Here is a 15959-nt window from a genome sequence, read left to right as displayed (position 1 = left end):
GGGTCTTTCAATCGGCGACTGGGCCCCACTGTGCGCTTCCCGTCGGTCTGTCGGCAGGGTCGATCCGTGCTCAGTATGCGAAGAGGCCCCGGGGTGCTCATGGGATTAACACCATGTTCATAGTATAGGGAAGTTTGCAGGTCCACGTTTGGACAGCATGACAGCTAGCATCAGGGAGAAATAAAAGAGTAAAGCAGCTGGAGGAGGCCGTTGGCTTTATATTGTGTTGTTTTGGCGTCGATCAGCTAGTCTTGGCAAAATGGCGTGATCGATTTTGAGCTTCAAAGCCAATCATCGCTTAGCAAGTATATATCGAGGTACAATCCTCTATGTTGTAGGGCTGTTGGATGGAGTCTACTGTTGATCTAGGAGCTAAGATGTGGTATAAGATATTCTTCTGACAGGTCATTTAGTAGAAAACCAGACAAGATCCCATATCTACATGTCTGTAGTTGTCCTTGATCTAACCGTTCCCTCATACAGCCCAATATATTCTCACACTCGCTTGATAAACCTGGTTTGACCAGCCGGGAAACCTTGCTCGGGCCCAAATGGCAATTGAATCGCCAACCTCCAACTCACGCACTCCATGTCCATCAAAAGTAAGCCGGCCACGACCCAGAGTCTTCTCAATCTCAAATGCCTCGGGCGAGTCTGCTTGGATATCATCCCGATAGTCCCAAACAATTTTATTGTGCTGCATCTCGCTCACGTGGGCTCCATTGACTTGCAATCTGTTGTCACGCGGTAGTAGCAGCGCATCCGCCTCGGTATAGTGTTTTCGGACTTGTCCACGCTCATTGTCGAGGATCTCTTGCTCAGTCCCATTGTCATACATGTTCCTCGTATGGGCGCCGTGAATAACTTCGGTGTCAAACCAGGTATATGAAAACTCATACATGTTGTCGTGGCATCGCCCGTTGCCTTGGTCGTGAGATGAGATATTGAAGACTATCTTGCGGCAAGGGTGTGCTCCGCGATGAGGTAATGGGGTAGGACTCGATTCTTGCTCCAAGCTCTAAAAAGAAACAGATTATCAGCACGGGCCCATCAGATAACTTGAGAACGGATAGACATACATTCCGATCATAGCAGAGGGGAACTGTCTTTAGCAAAACTTGATCACAGTCTTTCTGGATGATCCGTTGGTCTTGCATTTTCTGCTCTATCGAAGGCCAATATTCCGCAGCATCGATGATCATATCGACGAGCTCCTCGGGCAGACCACGTGGGATCTTCCATTGCAACAAATCCCGAACATTGAGTACATCCACTAAGTTGGGATTGAACACTTGAGGTCCTGGATCAGGGAGACACTTCTCCGACCCATCAGAATCTGTGCCGTTCGTATCTGCAGAGGATTGGCGATGGGACCGGCGCTGGTTTCCCGGGCGAACTCCGAAAGGCAACATGATAATAGTAATGGGGTTTAAGGTGCTGACTTGAAAAAGCTTTGGTGACACCTGGACACGTATAGACGTCAACGTTGGACTTTGCGGTGAAGTTGATTATTCGGTTCAGGCAACGGCACAACTACACATGCAACCGGTCAAATACGATCCGTATGAACTTTCTTTTCGTTCTGTACTACCCGACCTCGGGAGTCAGCTTTGGCCCTTGTTTTTGGCGAGTCGTTCATACACCTCGACCCCCGCACACCAAATGGAAGTGGCTCCGAGGGTGGAACTAATCTGGTTCACTTTGGACCGTTGAAGCTATTGACTTTGTTGAAAGAAATTCAAGGTAGAGTGGCATTTAACGAGAGTGAACAATCGATGGTGGGAAGAGAACATGTACATGTGGCTGATCAGTTGATCGTTTACGGTCGTTGATTGTTGACAATGACGTCAGTGTCTCCAGTTAGAGCTTCATCGTAATTGATTTTGTTGAATACGCGGTATATCACCAGGGCTGGAAATTACTATGTAGATGCTCAAGTTATGCATGTCTGGTCTCGAATTTTGTGATCTTCATACAATATATTCAAATGCCCTTCCTAACGCCCATAAGAGATACAATATGGCTTCTTCTATTTTCAGCCCCGTCTGCCACCATTAGCTTTGTATGCGGCAGCCCGCTTGCTGCTTCTGCTTTCTCGCTTGGCCTTCGAGCCACGGCTCTTTTGCTTCATCCTGATGGATGATGATCCTTCAGTGGCGCGGTGACCCTCAAACACGAAAGAGTTGCCGGCAATGGTACTGCTAGCATCGGCCTTCACCTTAGCCGCACCCGCTCGGCCCAGTAGCCTGTTGGCACGTCCTTGCATAGTCTTCTGGGCCTCGTCTACACGAGACTTCTTGGTCTCAGGACCGGTGGGTTCGCGCTTCTTAGCGATCTTGCGGGCGCGAGTGACACGCAGCTTGCGGGGGAGCATGGGCGGGAAGTTCTTTCCATTGAGCGGAAGCGACTCCTCAACACCATTGCCATCGTAGAACTGGACATAAGCAAATCCCTTGCCAACACGAGTGGTGCTGTCGCGAATCACGCGCACGAACTCGACGTTCTTCTTGATGGCCTTCTTGTCCTTGCCTCCAGTGTGGGCGTTGAAAATCCGCCAGAGACCCTCCTCAATATCGGCGGGAGCGCGAACCTTCTTCTTCTTACCAGTCTTCTCGTCCTCTTCGGGTGTCTCACTGTCAATAAAAGACAGGTTGCCGACAAAGACACAGCGCTTGTGGTCAATTTCTGCGGGGTGAGCAAGGCTGTCAACTCGCAAATGACGCTCCAAAACCATGGTGCCGTTCAAGGCGGCGGGGGCCTTGCGTGCGGCGTGGAGAGTGGTGTAGACAGCGTATGCGTTGGTGCTGGGTGTGGTCTCATCGAGAATCTCGCGCTTCGCGAAGGAAGCACGCTTGGGAATGCCACCACCACTGGCGAATGCAACAGAGCGGAAACGGATAGACTCGATCTTGTGCGGGCCCGTAGATTCAGGAAGCGTCGAGCAGAAAGAGGCCAGGTGCCTGAGAAGTGTCTTCTTGGCGGTCTTGGACCTGATAGCCTCCGTAGAGACATTGCCCAGGAAGACAGTGCGGTTAGACTTCTCAACTTCATCAGTCTTGGCGGAACCAGTCAAGCTCTCGTGCACAGGTGCAGGGGCGGTCTCCTCTTCATCGCTGTCTTCTGATCCGGATGCTTTGTCGGAGTCCTCGCCTTCCTCGCCTTCGTCATCCTCGCTACCTTCTTGTTCGGTCTGCTTTTGGCGCTTTGCTTGCTCGGACTTCCTCTTTTCCTCGTCTTTCTTCTCCTCCTTTGCAATGCGACGCATATATGTCTCCTCGACATCCTCGCCGGCACTGCCACGCTTGCGTTTCCGGTTCTGTGTGTCGGTAGGTTGTTCTTCTTCCTCTGCGGCCTCAGAATCGCTTCCTTCGGCAGCATCCTCCATTACTTCATCGCCTGACGCAGATGATTCCTCCTCCTCTTCTTCATCATCTTCGTCCTTTTTCGCCCGTTGGGTGGGCTCAGCGTACTTGATCACGGGGGCTTGCACAGGACCAGCCTAGATATTGTTAGTTCAAAGCTCATTAATTGCACATCAAGATAGACATACACTTTGCGCAAAAAGCGAGGACAATGTTGGGTCCAGAGATGCACCACCGAAGGGAAGAGTGCCAGCGGACTTGCTGGTCTTCTCCTCCGTCTTGGATGAAGACTTTGATTTTTTGCCCATTTTGATGTATTTGGTCTGTAGTATAGTTTAAAATTGAGTGACCAAGACGTGGGTTTGTTGCAATTGACACTTGCGCCGATGATAGCTCCGACTTTTTTTTTTTCCTTTAGTTTCTGCTTATCGGGTCTTGGCGCGGAAAGCTGCTTATCACATGACTAGGAGTACAATTACCTAGCAGTAGATGTTCCTACTATGTAAGGTACATCGTACGTTATATATGATAGATATGCATGAATATCACCTATGCAGGCTTTCTGTATTACTTACTCTTCTAGTCTATAAGTATTGCCCTCTCTCTGTGTATTCTAGGCTGGGAGGTTCTTGTTTGGGATATCGGGCGGTAAGCTGTGGATGTATGATGCACTTATACACCATCTAACATAGTGAGACCGATGAACATATCCTTTGCTCTGTATTCCTTCCATGTTTCTTCTGGGATAAGTGCAATATCAACATATTATTACACAAGATGGCCTTTCCCATTGCAACTACGTCAGATACAATCTCACGTGATTTGCTTTTTTCTTCGGGCGGTGAGTCTTGCCCTCGCCGGAACGCAACGCGGCAGAATCAGCGGTCACTCGCTTCTGTTGCTGCACCCCATCATAGCGATCTGCTGCTTTTGTCTGCTGAAACCCCCCTCTTTCGGCTGTGATTTCTCATCCTTGATCATTGGTTTGATCTTGATTACGGTCCCTGGCCACTTCTTCATGCCGTCAACCCCCCTGCGACTCGGTACCCTCGTCTTGTCCGCTTCCTAGCCATCCTCCCCTCGTTCTCCAGAGTCGGTCTGCGCAGGATTCGTCAGACCGAAAGCTTTTACGGGTTACAATAGTGGTGACACGCGTGGGCTTGGACTTAAGTCGTAACTCGCGTCTCAGGAACGCGGTGCTTTTGGGAATCGTGCTCGGTCGCGAGCAGCTGTGCTCATTACCGGCGTCGCTCCCGGCGCATTGTTGGAACGGTACGTCGCTTGAGGTTCTACATCAACCCCAGACTTTCATCTGGTCATTTTTCGCGAGGAGGGAGTGTCTCTGTGTCTTCTGGAACTACTGTGATCGGTACACTTGCTTTGCGCGGCCTCTAGTCCCTATGCTGAGCGATTGTTACCGATTCTGGGGGCGTTCGATGATCAATCTCCGCACCACCGCCTTCTGGAGGCGCTGACCTATCTCTCGCACCCACCAACCACTTTTTGCCCACCAACTCCGTCTTCCACTGGTTTTGCCGAGTTGACATGGCAATTGAGCTAATTCGATCTATGGTTTGTCCAGATTCTCGATCGAAACACCATCTGGCGGATCGGTGACCTTTCTCCTCCCTCTCCTCACGCCTGCGGCGAATCTCAACCTCGCTGCAAGCAATCAACCACCCAATACCCTCCCCCCTCAACCTCTCTTCTCTTCACTTACATTGTGTTGCGCCAGCTCTCTTAGCTGCGTAATTGTCCATGGAGGTAGCCGAGAGCAGAGAACAGGCCTCCGTTGGTCCCACAACGGGGGCAGAGTCCACATTCCCCAATGGCGAGCGGAACCCTTTTCTAGATGACCCGCTCATGGACGATGACGGACGCTCAAGTAGTCTGAGTGAGATCGACGACGTCTCGGACAACGAGCCGTCCGACTTCGAAGATCCCATCAAATCAGACAAGCCAATGGAGAACGATTCCGAGGCGGAAACCGAGCGCATCGAGGATTCTCCACACAACATCCGGAAACACGACATCGTGTTGAGTGCTGCTAGTGCCGGACCAAGTCCTAGCAAGCTTCATCAATCTACAACACTCGATGATGTCGACGATGAAGAACTTGTGGCAGACGATTCTCCTAGCAAACCGCGACGGTCTTCAAAAAACAACGGCTTGACCGAGGATATTCCAGACCTGGGCGACCTAGGCGACTCCGAGTTTCCAGATAGTCTCAACAAGAAACGAAAACACGAAACCGTCGCCGACTTCGGCGACGAAGAGCCCACGAAGAAACGCCGGAGCTCAATCAAGAGTGACTTGAGTGACCCGATCGACGATGATACCCCTCTCTCGCCTGAGCCGCTCGGTAATTCCATGGATATCAATGACGAGGGCATACTGGTTGACGAAGTTCCTGAGTCGGATCTCCCAGCCCCGCCTTCCAAAGGCAAAAAGGGCAAAAAGGGTAAGCGGAAAGGAGGAAGGACCCAAGACGCCGATGAGGAGGCGGAAGGCGGGGTCGCGGCCACAATAGAGTATGTTGCTGATGAGATTCTTGGAGAAGACGGGGACCCTACGGAACGAGGAGATGAGCCCGATGACGCGGAGGCGGTTCTTCGAGCCGAAGAGTGTAAGTCTTCCCCTTCATGGACCCTTTGGGCGCCACTGATACTGATGCCCTGTACAGCTGTGAAAAAGATGTCTGCTATGGATTCACTAGCGACACTGGAGAAAGAATTTGCAACGTTACGTGACAAGTAAGAAATCGCCCCATCTCTCACCTGCTTCGTTGCTCACAATCATAGGATTTATGACGAACGGATATCCAAACTCAATCGCGAGTTGGAGATGCTTACCGGTCCGAACCCGACGCATCCTGAGTACTTGCGGCAGATCGAGTGTGTGGAACGTTACCGGGACGCCAAGATCAAATACGAACAAAACTTGTATCGATACCGCATGAAGTCACTCATGCACAAGGGTCTAGCCGAGCGAACAGAGGCCCATAGCACATACTACCAGCGGATTCGGGATGCGCGCGAGCGGCATTCAAGTGCAGTCAGCAAGCAGTTCTATGCCATTCAGCATGATCGCTTCAAGACAGACGAGCTTAGCCCCCACCATATCATCCCATTCCCCACCCGTCGCTCACAGCAAATCGCACATCAGAGCGCATACAACCAGGAGGTTTCAATCATGGCCGGTGTCGCCAAGTATGTTGGTTTCCCGGCTGCCCCGTCCTTGATGGGTGCACGGCCCGCGGAACTTGATGACGATCTTGAAAAGATGGGTGTAAGTCATATTCATATTCCTAAATTTGATCAGTTGCTGACAGCAGGGTATAGATTCCTATCGAGTCTCGCGCTTCGGCACCACGGCACTCGTCAGCAATACCACCGCGGACTACCATGTCTACCATGTCTTCTAGCGCTTTCCGTTCGGCCGCCGAAGAAGCATTCCTAGAACAAACACCCTGGGCAAACCCACAACATCCCATCCATCAGCAGCAGCAACAGCAACAGCATTCGCAGCCCCCTCGACCGCAAGGCCGTACATTTGAGCATCCGCAACCGTCATCATATGCAACGCCAGCCGCTCAAAAGCGGGTGGTAGACATCAACGCACCCAATGGATCTGCATCCACCATTCCCGAGAATGCCTCTGCTGCCAACTCATCCGCCAACAACACCCCTTACGGCATGGAGCACGATTCAAGGCATCAAACGCAAGGGCCTTTCCGCAACCCAGATTATGATGCCGATCATCGCAAATCTGGGTTCCGGTCACTAAGTTCATCTCCCTTGGATGTGCGGAAATCACAACCGCATCTCAACCATGCCCTCGAACACCGCTCTCCTATTACCGACGCCCCATCCCACAATCACATCTTCTCTCCGCCTTCTGCACGCCAAAGCTTGTTCCAGCCTTCAGCCGCTCTCCAACGGGAGACCTCGCCATCCCTCCCGTCTAAACCTGTTGATGTAGTACATTATCGCGCTCATCAATCAGGAATTTCCACAGGGTCTGGTTCAAACCACATGCCCAATCGATGATCGATTGCCTTTGGCAATTCTTTCTGAAATGACTGGTCAACACCCCCCTTAATACCCTGAGAGTCTCCCACGCTCCTCCTCTTTCATGCATCTTGTGCACTTTTCTTCTCCTGTGATAAATCCCATGTTTTTCTACTCTCCAGCTCTTGCTCCAACAGCAAATGTATCTTGACTGTCATTTTCGCCTGTGTTGCATGAATGAATACCAATCTGGGGTCTTGTCGTGTCTTTGAGTTTCAACAGCGTTCACATGTGGGATACTCCCGTTGTCATTACTTCTAACTTTGGATTCGAAGACTTTATTTGAATGGAACGGAATCTGGTTAAAGCTGTTATTGTTTATCATTTGATGGGGTGTATGAGGTCTGGATTTGTTTCTTCGTGTAAAGAGATATCTTTTGCATTGGAGCTTCTTTTTCTTCTCCTTTCCTATAGCGTCTACTCTTTGCGGTGGTTTTGTGCTTATTACTGTACATACCGCGCCTTTATTTGATATCACAAGGCCTTCGGCTCTTTTCACTTCTTATTATTCCCTGTTCAGATATTGGATTTACGATTGTACTCTTATTCAATCAAGACATTCATCCATAACCACTCCCACTCTTGGTCTGATCATTGTCGGATCATTTATCTTGCGGGCTCAAACATTTCGGCAACTCCCTAGGCCTTGCTATAATTGGTACGTTCACTGCCTCAAGAGAAAATCTACATATAGCGGGGCTGAACCTTGGAACCCACGGCGGCGCCACACCTTCCGTAGCCCCATCCTAAGTGGAGCTCATCTGATGCCAGATTCACTTCACTGATTCGTTAACCTCAAAAGCCCTTGTGGATGCATCGGGGCCGAGAAAGAGTCAAAAAGAAAGCATTCAGGGAGATTAAAAATTGATTAACCGGACAGTATTTGCATGCACAATAATGATCAGATTGCATGTATAGGCATTTTGCTCGCCAGGTCAGCAGGCCACCATGTACTGGTAATAGCTCGTAAGGAGTTACTAGTAACTGTTAATAGCTTATAGGGGTTAGTAGGGTAGTAGTATTGGTAGTATATGTAGAACTTTCGTACTGTAGGTTAGCTCTTGTTACGTGCCTATTCACGCATTAGCGCGCTCGCTTGATAACCTTGGAAGGCAATTGGTCCCCTCGTGAGGCTGAGTTTCGCAAAGCATTGACCTGCTCCTGGAGCCACTGTGCTAAGGTTCCCCTTTTTATGCTTCTTGTTGACTATTGACTTTCTTCCGACTATCATTCTTTACAGCTGACCGACAGCATAAAAGTCGCTTTGAATAAAAATCCCAAGCCAAGCACTAACAATGGCGGAAACACTTGGAACAATCTCTGCAGTGATTGCAATTGTGGAGGGCACTCTCAAGGCGTCTTCGGCCATATATGAGCTCGTTCAAACTATCAAAGATGCTCCTCCTGAAATCAGGGCTCTCCAACGCGATATCGAAGGCTTTCGGACACTAGTTGAAAACCTGGGTGCCGCTTTGGAATCGGCAAATGTGGACAAGGTGGTGAAAGAGGACGACCAGCTGGACCGAGCTCTGAAGACCCTGCAGTATCCCATGAAGGACTGCGAAAATACCTGCTCTGAGATCTTAGAAAAATTAAAAGGATCCGGAATTGCAGGTACTAGCGGGGGCCCAAATCAGCCGCTTCTAAGACGCCATCATGTCAGGTACATGAAGTGGTATTTTACAAGAAAAGAAGTCTACACCATGATCACACGCTTTCAAGCAACGAAAGGGATATTTTCCCATGCTATGGCCTCTTTGACTCTGTATGATTGAACATCCTTAGCTCACCACCGTCTCAAATGTCTAACATCGCCAAGGCAACTTTCACTTCGGATAGCTCTTTTAGTGCACAAAGGCCAGGATGCAGAAAACGTGAAAAACAAGCACAAATTTGATGACGATGCTGGATCGGCTTTTGTCCAGTATGCCAAGCAACTGACCGATGAGGCACAGTCAGGACTAAGATACCGACGAAATTCGGAGACCCTGAGCACGCTAAAAGGCTTTTGGACGCCGTGCGGCAGGCTGACTTCCCTTTGGTGGATATCATGTCACGATGCGTGGATGTCGACACTCAAGACCCCAAGACCGGCCGCACCGCTCTCTCGTTCGCGGCCGAGCTTGGCAATCTTCAAATAACCGAACTCCTTCTGAGATATGGCGCCGATGTCAACATCCGCCAATACAGCCTGACCATGGGCCATCTCGGTGATGGTCCCCAGATTGGTACGATATGGACCAGTGGTCGTTTTCCTCTACATTGGGCAATCGCCAAAAGTCACCTGGCAATCGTAGAGATTTTACTACAGCACCGCGCCAATCCTAATGCCGCGAACAGTTCTGGCCGAACCGCGTTACAAGAGGCTTGCTTTAAAAACAGCCCCAAGATGGCCAAAATGCTGCTAGAAGCGGGTGCCGATGTGAATGGCGTAAATCTCCACTCTGTTAGTGTTCTCATCGTTCATTACCTTTCCTGCTTAACAAACCCTTTGTGATTCCAGACCACTAATCTATTCCAAGGGTTGGGCACCTATTCACGAATGCGCACATGGAAAGTCGGTGGAGCTACTCTATGTATTGCTCGACCATGGAGCCCTACTCGACGTACCCGTCACCGATCCTAAGATTCTAGGGGCTTCGCCACTTCACTTCACAGCAAGAACTGATGGAGGAGGCAAGTTAAAGATTCTTTTGGAACACGGAGCCGATCCAGATGCTTTGATGGCTGGAGATATTTCAGTCCTCCACATGTGTGCGGCCAAAAACTGGGCCGATGCTATACTCAATCTCCTAGATAAGGGTGCGTCAATCAATGCTCAGGATTTGTGCTTGCGTGAAACTCCTTTGCACAAAGCAGCTCGAAACCTGTGTATGGACGCCATTAAGACTTTGCATTTGAGGGGAGCGGATCCAACGCTAAGGAATATTGATGGGCTGACTTTCGAGGATGTCTTGAAGCTTGCGCGGTTGGATCCAGATGAGTGGAGTGTTGACCCGGCCTGGGTGACTTTCAATCCTCGCTGGTGATCATTCCTTTGCTGTTAAAGGATTGACTATTGATTTCAAGGCGATTATAGTATAATTTGCGTGTTCTACAGCTTGATTCATTTTGTTTTCTTCCATACCAGCTGGTTTCGCGGACGCATTGTCATTTGTGTATATCTGCTCATATATATTTCCAGAAGCCTAAGTTTGCATATTATTAAGGGACTCCCAAAAATTAAAAATCGACACCTCATCCATCAGCGCATCAATGGCATCTTCGCCAATTGTTATTCCTGCCATAGGATCTTCCGCCGGAACTTCCTGCGGCGGAGAAGACTCAGAAGCCAACTTAGGGAGAATCGTTTGACCCGCATAGTTTGGGAAAATGTAACGAATGGCTTCGAGAAAGATGCCTCGGAAGACTGAAGAGCAGGGATGGGTACTTTGCATCTGTTCCAAGACTATCATGCACACCTCAATTTTGTTGAGACCCAGACGTCGGGAGACGGGATCAGGGGATTTACAATTGAGGAGGTGGACGTGCATTGCTGGGACTAACAGCGGTGGCCTGGAATGATTGTCAGATAAGATATTATTCGCAGGATAGTTGCGCACTCACGTCATGGGAGCCGATAATGTCAACAGCTTCTCGTTTGCCAAATTGTCAACGATGGAATTGGTCTGTAGCGCAGCCATATTGAGCTGATTTCGGACGTGAGTTTGCCATATATCCTGGCGAGATGCGGGCAGCCCCTCCGGGTCCTTTGTGATGAAAGGACGGTAAAAGGTGATTATGAATGCTCTTTTGGCCGTTAGCAGAAATAATAGATGGATATGACATCAACACTCACTGGTAATGAAGCTGCAAGTGATACAAGTAAAAGGTTGCAAGTGGACTTTGTCCTGTCTCCTGATTTTCGGGAAGTTGAAAGCGCAAAATTTTTCGCTCAAGGGCTTCAACCTGCTGGAAAGAGGGACTGGTTCCAAAGGGTTGATAGCACAAGGTGAGAGTGTCCCCCAAAAGCTGAGTAAGTTGAATCATTGTCACCCAATATTCTGCTAGCTGCGGCAGGTCCTTCGGGACATATGCTGCCGTTACGGATTCGGGTAATCCGACAAAATCACTCAACATATCATCTGCAGTTGGCGGGACGGTGTTACAGTCATTCATGTTGATTCTCAATGGACGGCCCATTGTGAGACTTAGCCAACGGTCTCGATAGAAGCAGGTCCACCAAAGGCGGCGCCAAAGACGCTGTTGTGGTCTAGTGATAGGTGAATTGGCGAATACCGCAGCAGAGAAACGATGCAGACCCATTGTTTGGCAAAGGCTAACGGCAATACCAAGCCAATACCATGGTTGGGTGTAGGTATCAGCTTCAGAGTGGTAAAATCCCAAGAGAAGTGCTGATTGAAGGAGAACTGTGTTGTCTGTCTCACCCCCATTATGATGCAGGCACTAAGAGCAGGTCATTAGCCAAGTGTAACTCTGGGATGGATCAAATGCTAGTTTGCTTACCTTCGCACGATTATACATGGATTCCTTCATCTCCTTTCTGGACGAAAAGCCCTCTGATTTCCAAGTTTCCGCCGGAAGATGCTATATCCACGTTAGCTAGATTGCATTTCCACCTAGGGGAGATAGGCTTTACATTCGCTGCAGCATAGAAAATGCTCCATAGTAATATCAGATTGTATGGTTGACCATCTCCACTAGGATAGAGCTGTGGAAGCGTTGTAGCGTCAATCACCGGCATGATGGGATGCACATGATGAAAGTACGCCCGCAGAAGTTCCTCGCAGATCTCTTTTCGAGGCATATTGAAGACACCCTTGTACTGCAGGTATGCTTTATCCTCGGGAGATAGCGAAGCGGATGTTTTGGAAGTGAGCAGGATATGCCTTGTTGCAGGCTGCTGTGGCGAGCATATATCGAAGACGGCACCAAATCCAGGCGAATCACCTTCGGTTTCGGGTTAGCTTCAGGTGAAAACAAAACTCGCGCGGTGATTACAGACCAGTGTAGAAGGGCGCTTCGCCAGCTCTGCTGTTTTTTCCGAGGACTTTGGTTGCGATTTCAACGCCAGTCTCCTCTTCTTCCTGGCGCCGAGAGAAATCCGGGGGATTAGAAACACTCCTCATACCAGCCAGCTCATGGTGATCTGTATTATGCGAATGCGGTGCATTTTGAAATGCATCAGGAAGTGAAGACTGTGGTATCAATCCACTGGAATCTGCGTTAGGCGGGCTGCCAATAACAGACGCAGTTCGACGTGAATGTCTCTCGCGTATGCTATATCTATCAGCGATAAGCTTCTAGCGGTCAGGAAGAAAATCTCACGTTTGGGTTTTCGTGGGCGGAACGGTACATTCTCTGCCGTCTTGCGTGCAACCTATACACGGGATACCGGTCACCGTCACGCTACAGCGGACTTTGCGCTGGCGACAATTTTGACAAGCAGCAGCCGATCGATAGCGGCGTGTAGACATGTTGGAGATTGCCAAGTAATGATGTGTCGGTCTGCCGAGAGAGGGTCGGGTAGTAGTCGGGTCGCCGAATATGTCGAGTATTAGTAGTTATCCGAGGTGGCGGCATTCCTTCCCGACAGTTCCGAGGTAAAACTTTTTTAAGGAATATGGCTGGAATTTGAGATAAGAAGAAAAGGGGTACTCCGTACATTCATACGAAATAAATGAAACTGAGAAGCAAGGAAAAGATAAATTGCTACACAGGATGGCGATCTGCACAGGATGCCTTAGGGGTCTTCGTGGCCCGAGGTATCACACCTGAGCAGTTTTTATAAGACGTATACATCAAAAGTCATACATAGAAAAGTCCATTTCACAAGTTAAGCCACCCCGTCCCCTTTTCTGCCGTCTATCTGAGAAGGGGAGAGGATATTTAAAAAAAATATATCTAAAAAGACTACTAAAAATATATCACAAGGCCGCTTATGTGGCCTACCCTTGTATTTTTACAATGACGTCCACACGGTATTTATGTAGTATGCAAGTTAAATTCACGCGATATATGCTGAAGTTAAAAAAGCACGCGATATCTATTCTAGTTAAATACAAAAATCTCTATATTATTTCAGGCTTACAGGATAGCAATTCCCAGGCTTACGCTTACAGGATAGTAATTCCAGTAAAGGCCCGGTGTTCCTCGTAGTGAACCTTCTCCTTGTGGTTGCCATCCAGGCCGCACCGGTAGATAGATCCGCCCAGGTCAGTGAGATAGACCTGAGAGTTGACGGAATCCAACTTCAGACCGATTGCCTCATTCAGACCCCGGGTGAGGATTTCATATCCTCTCGGGGAACTGGTTGGCAGAGGGAGACCATCTTCACCCAACTTGGCTCTGTTCAGCGAGTTGCCCCACGGGATTTCACCACGATCGGTCCAGTAAAGTGTGCGAGAGTCCTCTTCCACCTCAAGATCAATTGGCTCGGGAAGATCAGACAGAACGACCTGGACGTCACTTCGAGCGTTGGCTGACTGACCCTGGGGGGTTGTGATATTGGCGCAGAGGATCCGGCCTTCGCCACCCTTCGAAGGTCCTTTCTGGGTCCAGTAGAATTTACCCTGACTTGGGCTCACAGCGACACCCACGCACCATTCGGAGACACGCTCCACTGGGGTCAGATCGCAGCCACTGTTGTCAATCAAGACCTCCAGGTTGGAGCCGTCGAAGGCACAACGGTAGACGCGGCACCCTTCACGGTCAGAGAAGTAGACAGTTTTGGCCTCGTAATCAAGAGCCAGCTGCTTGGGTGTATTGATAGTACCCGGGGCAACAAGTGTCTTGATGTCGGTTCCATCCACGTTGGCGGAGTAAACGGCGCCATCGGACTTTCCAGGAACGCCCATGTTGGTCCAGAACATGCGGCCAGAGTCAACAGCGATTCCATCAGGCAATGCTTGGCCTTTGAGAATTGATTTCTGTTGCTGGCCGTCTGCGGAGATCCGGAGGATCTCTCCTGATGACATGCTGGGTGTGCTGGCTGACAGTCCGAGGTCCAACACCAGAAGTTCGGGCTTCTTTGATTCGGCCTTGACAGGAGTTGATTCGGCAGGAGCATAGAGGCCACCTTTGGAGCACTTTGTTCCCAGTTTGCCCTGGTCCACGTAATTGGTCTTCAAGAAGTTGACCGTCTTCTCGGGAGAGAGTCCACGTTCCTCCACATAATGACCCTCAATGAAGGCAACGGTGTCTAGGCCAACATCTAGGCAATGTTGTCAGCGAAAAGAATTCTCATAAAATCAGGGGAAGGTAAGCGAATATCTTACTGTCCATTGTCCGGCAGGGAAGACTCTTTCCCTTGATAAACATTTCATTCCACATCGAATCAATTTCCTCGGGAACGGAAACACCTTCAGCCAAGATAGTCAAGACCTCACGCTTCACAGCAGCCCACAAGCGATTGAAGATAAATCCAGTGGACTCCTTTCTTGCGACATATGGGTTTGTGGCAGCTTCGTTGGAGCGCTCAACCATGAAAGGGAATAGCGCCGGGGCAGTTTGTCCATTGGTCATGAGCTCCACAATCATACACCCCGGGGGCATGTAGTAATGCATGTTCAGAATGCGCTCCTTGGTGGCGTCCGAGACCTGACCGAGCATCTCGGAAGTCTTGTATGAGGATGAGTTGGAAGCCAGGATGCAGTCGGAAGGAGTGAGGGCCTCCAATTCAGCGAAAGTGGCGATCTTGAGCTCGAGCTTCTCGGGAACAGCTTCAATGACCAGCCAGGCATTTCCAACAGCTTGCTTCATATCTTCGACGGCTTCGTATGATCCGGGTATCTGCTTGGTTTTGGCGGCGTATGCTTGAACATTTTCCTTAATGTATGCAACTCCGTCTGCTCGCTGTTGCGGGCTGGGGTCACGAATCTTAACATCGTAGCCGGCTGAAGCCCAGATACATCCTGATATCAGAGTTTTGTCAGCACTTCGATCTCTTGAATAACACGGCTAGATGGGATACTGACCGACTCGGCGGCCAAGCACACCTGCGCCAAGAATGGCAACAGGGCGGTTGCGGTAATTACGGGGAGGTTCCCAGTGTGACGACATGTTGTAAATAAAGTAAAAGGTTTGTGTAGTTGAAGTGTAAAGCAGTCTAGTCTGTGGTGTATTGGTTCAATCGCAGCGGCGGGTGAGTTCCTTTTATGTCCCATTATCCCATTATTCCATTGCCATTGTCATTGCTATTCCGTTCAACCCTCGGCAGTCCATTACCCACTACTCAGACCAGAAGGAAGATCTATGGAGTTCAATGTTGGCCCCGTCAAGAAACACGATACCGAGGACGATATATCTTGGTTCATTCCTCGGAAAGACCTCCCGTGGAAATGAGAATGTGGAAATTCTTTATCAAAACGTCAGTGGCCAATTCAACGCGGCAGTTGTGGGTCTATAGATTAGAGGCGTCATTGGGGCAGGGGTAAATGCTTAATGTGCGCTAGTCGATCTCCCGAGGTCTTCTTTTGGTCCATTTACTGTTCTGTGGATACTATGGAAACTATTTATGGATACTATG

At 49.5% G+C, this 15959-nt stretch overlaps 6 protein-coding genes across 6 annotated transcripts; 2 read left to right on the top strand and 4 right to left on the bottom strand.

Annotated features, from left to right (window-relative positions):
• Positions 1-475: 475 nt before the first annotated feature.
• N7471_005931 (uncharacterized protein) lies at positions 476-1412 on the bottom strand (the record flags this gene model as incomplete). Its single annotated transcript, XM_057278650.1, has 2 exons — positions 476-1018; positions 1080-1412. 2 exons carry the CDS (start codon positions 1410-1412, stop codon positions 476-478), a joined length of 876 nt encoding a protein of 291 aa, XP_057138260.1.
• A 623-nt stretch (positions 1413-2035) lies between these two features.
• On the bottom strand, positions 2036-3670 carry nop12 (rRNA-processing protein NOP12; the record flags this gene model as incomplete). The annotated part of the gene is made up of 2 exons (XM_057278649.1): positions 2036-3499; positions 3551-3670. The coding sequence occupies 2 exons, from the start codon at positions 3668-3670 to the stop codon at positions 2036-2038; spliced, it is 1584 nt and encodes a 527-aa protein (XP_057138259.1).
• A 1450-nt stretch (positions 3671-5120) lies between these two features.
• Positions 5121-7411, top strand: N7471_005929 (uncharacterized protein; the record flags this gene model as incomplete). Its single annotated transcript, XM_057278648.1, has 4 exons — positions 5121-5988; positions 6046-6115; positions 6164-6650; positions 6704-7411. 4 exons carry the CDS (start codon positions 5121-5123, stop codon positions 7409-7411), a joined length of 2133 nt encoding a protein of 710 aa, XP_057138258.1.
• Positions 7412-8727: 1316 nt separating this feature from the next.
• On the top strand, positions 8728-10461 carry N7471_005928 (uncharacterized protein; the record flags this gene model as incomplete). Its single annotated transcript, XM_057278647.1, has 3 exons — positions 8728-9046; positions 9388-9878; positions 9955-10461. The coding sequence occupies 3 exons, from the start codon at positions 8728-8730 to the stop codon at positions 10459-10461; spliced, it is 1317 nt and encodes a 438-aa protein (XP_057138257.1).
• Positions 10462-10620: 159 nt separating this feature from the next.
• On the bottom strand, positions 10621-12909 carry N7471_005927 (Zn(II)2Cys6 transcription factor; the record flags this gene model as incomplete). Its single annotated transcript, XM_057278646.1, has 7 exons — positions 10621-10987; positions 11039-11221; positions 11271-11878; positions 11939-12019; positions 12072-12382; positions 12438-12712; positions 12761-12909. 7 exons carry the CDS (start codon positions 12907-12909, stop codon positions 10621-10623), a joined length of 1974 nt encoding a protein of 657 aa, XP_057138256.1.
• A 639-nt stretch (positions 12910-13548) lies between these two features.
• On the bottom strand, positions 13549-15493 carry N7471_005926 (uncharacterized protein; the record flags this gene model as incomplete). Its single annotated transcript, XM_057278645.1, has 3 exons — positions 13549-14645; positions 14710-15345; positions 15409-15493. The coding sequence occupies 3 exons, from the start codon at positions 15491-15493 to the stop codon at positions 13549-13551; spliced, it is 1818 nt and encodes a 605-aa protein (XP_057138255.1).
• Between the last annotated feature and the right edge of the window lie 466 nt (positions 15494-15959).

This window comes from Penicillium samsonianum (genome assembly GCF_028829775.1).
Source record: "Penicillium samsonianum strain IBT 33392 chromosome Unknown utg000003l_segment0_segment0, whole genome shotgun sequence".
In the NCBI taxonomy this organism is placed as follows: Eukaryota; Fungi; Ascomycota; class Eurotiomycetes; order Eurotiales; family Aspergillaceae; genus Penicillium; species Penicillium samsonianum.
Note: the sequence above shows the minus strand (reverse complement) of the source record. Positions and strands in the feature narration are given on the sequence as shown.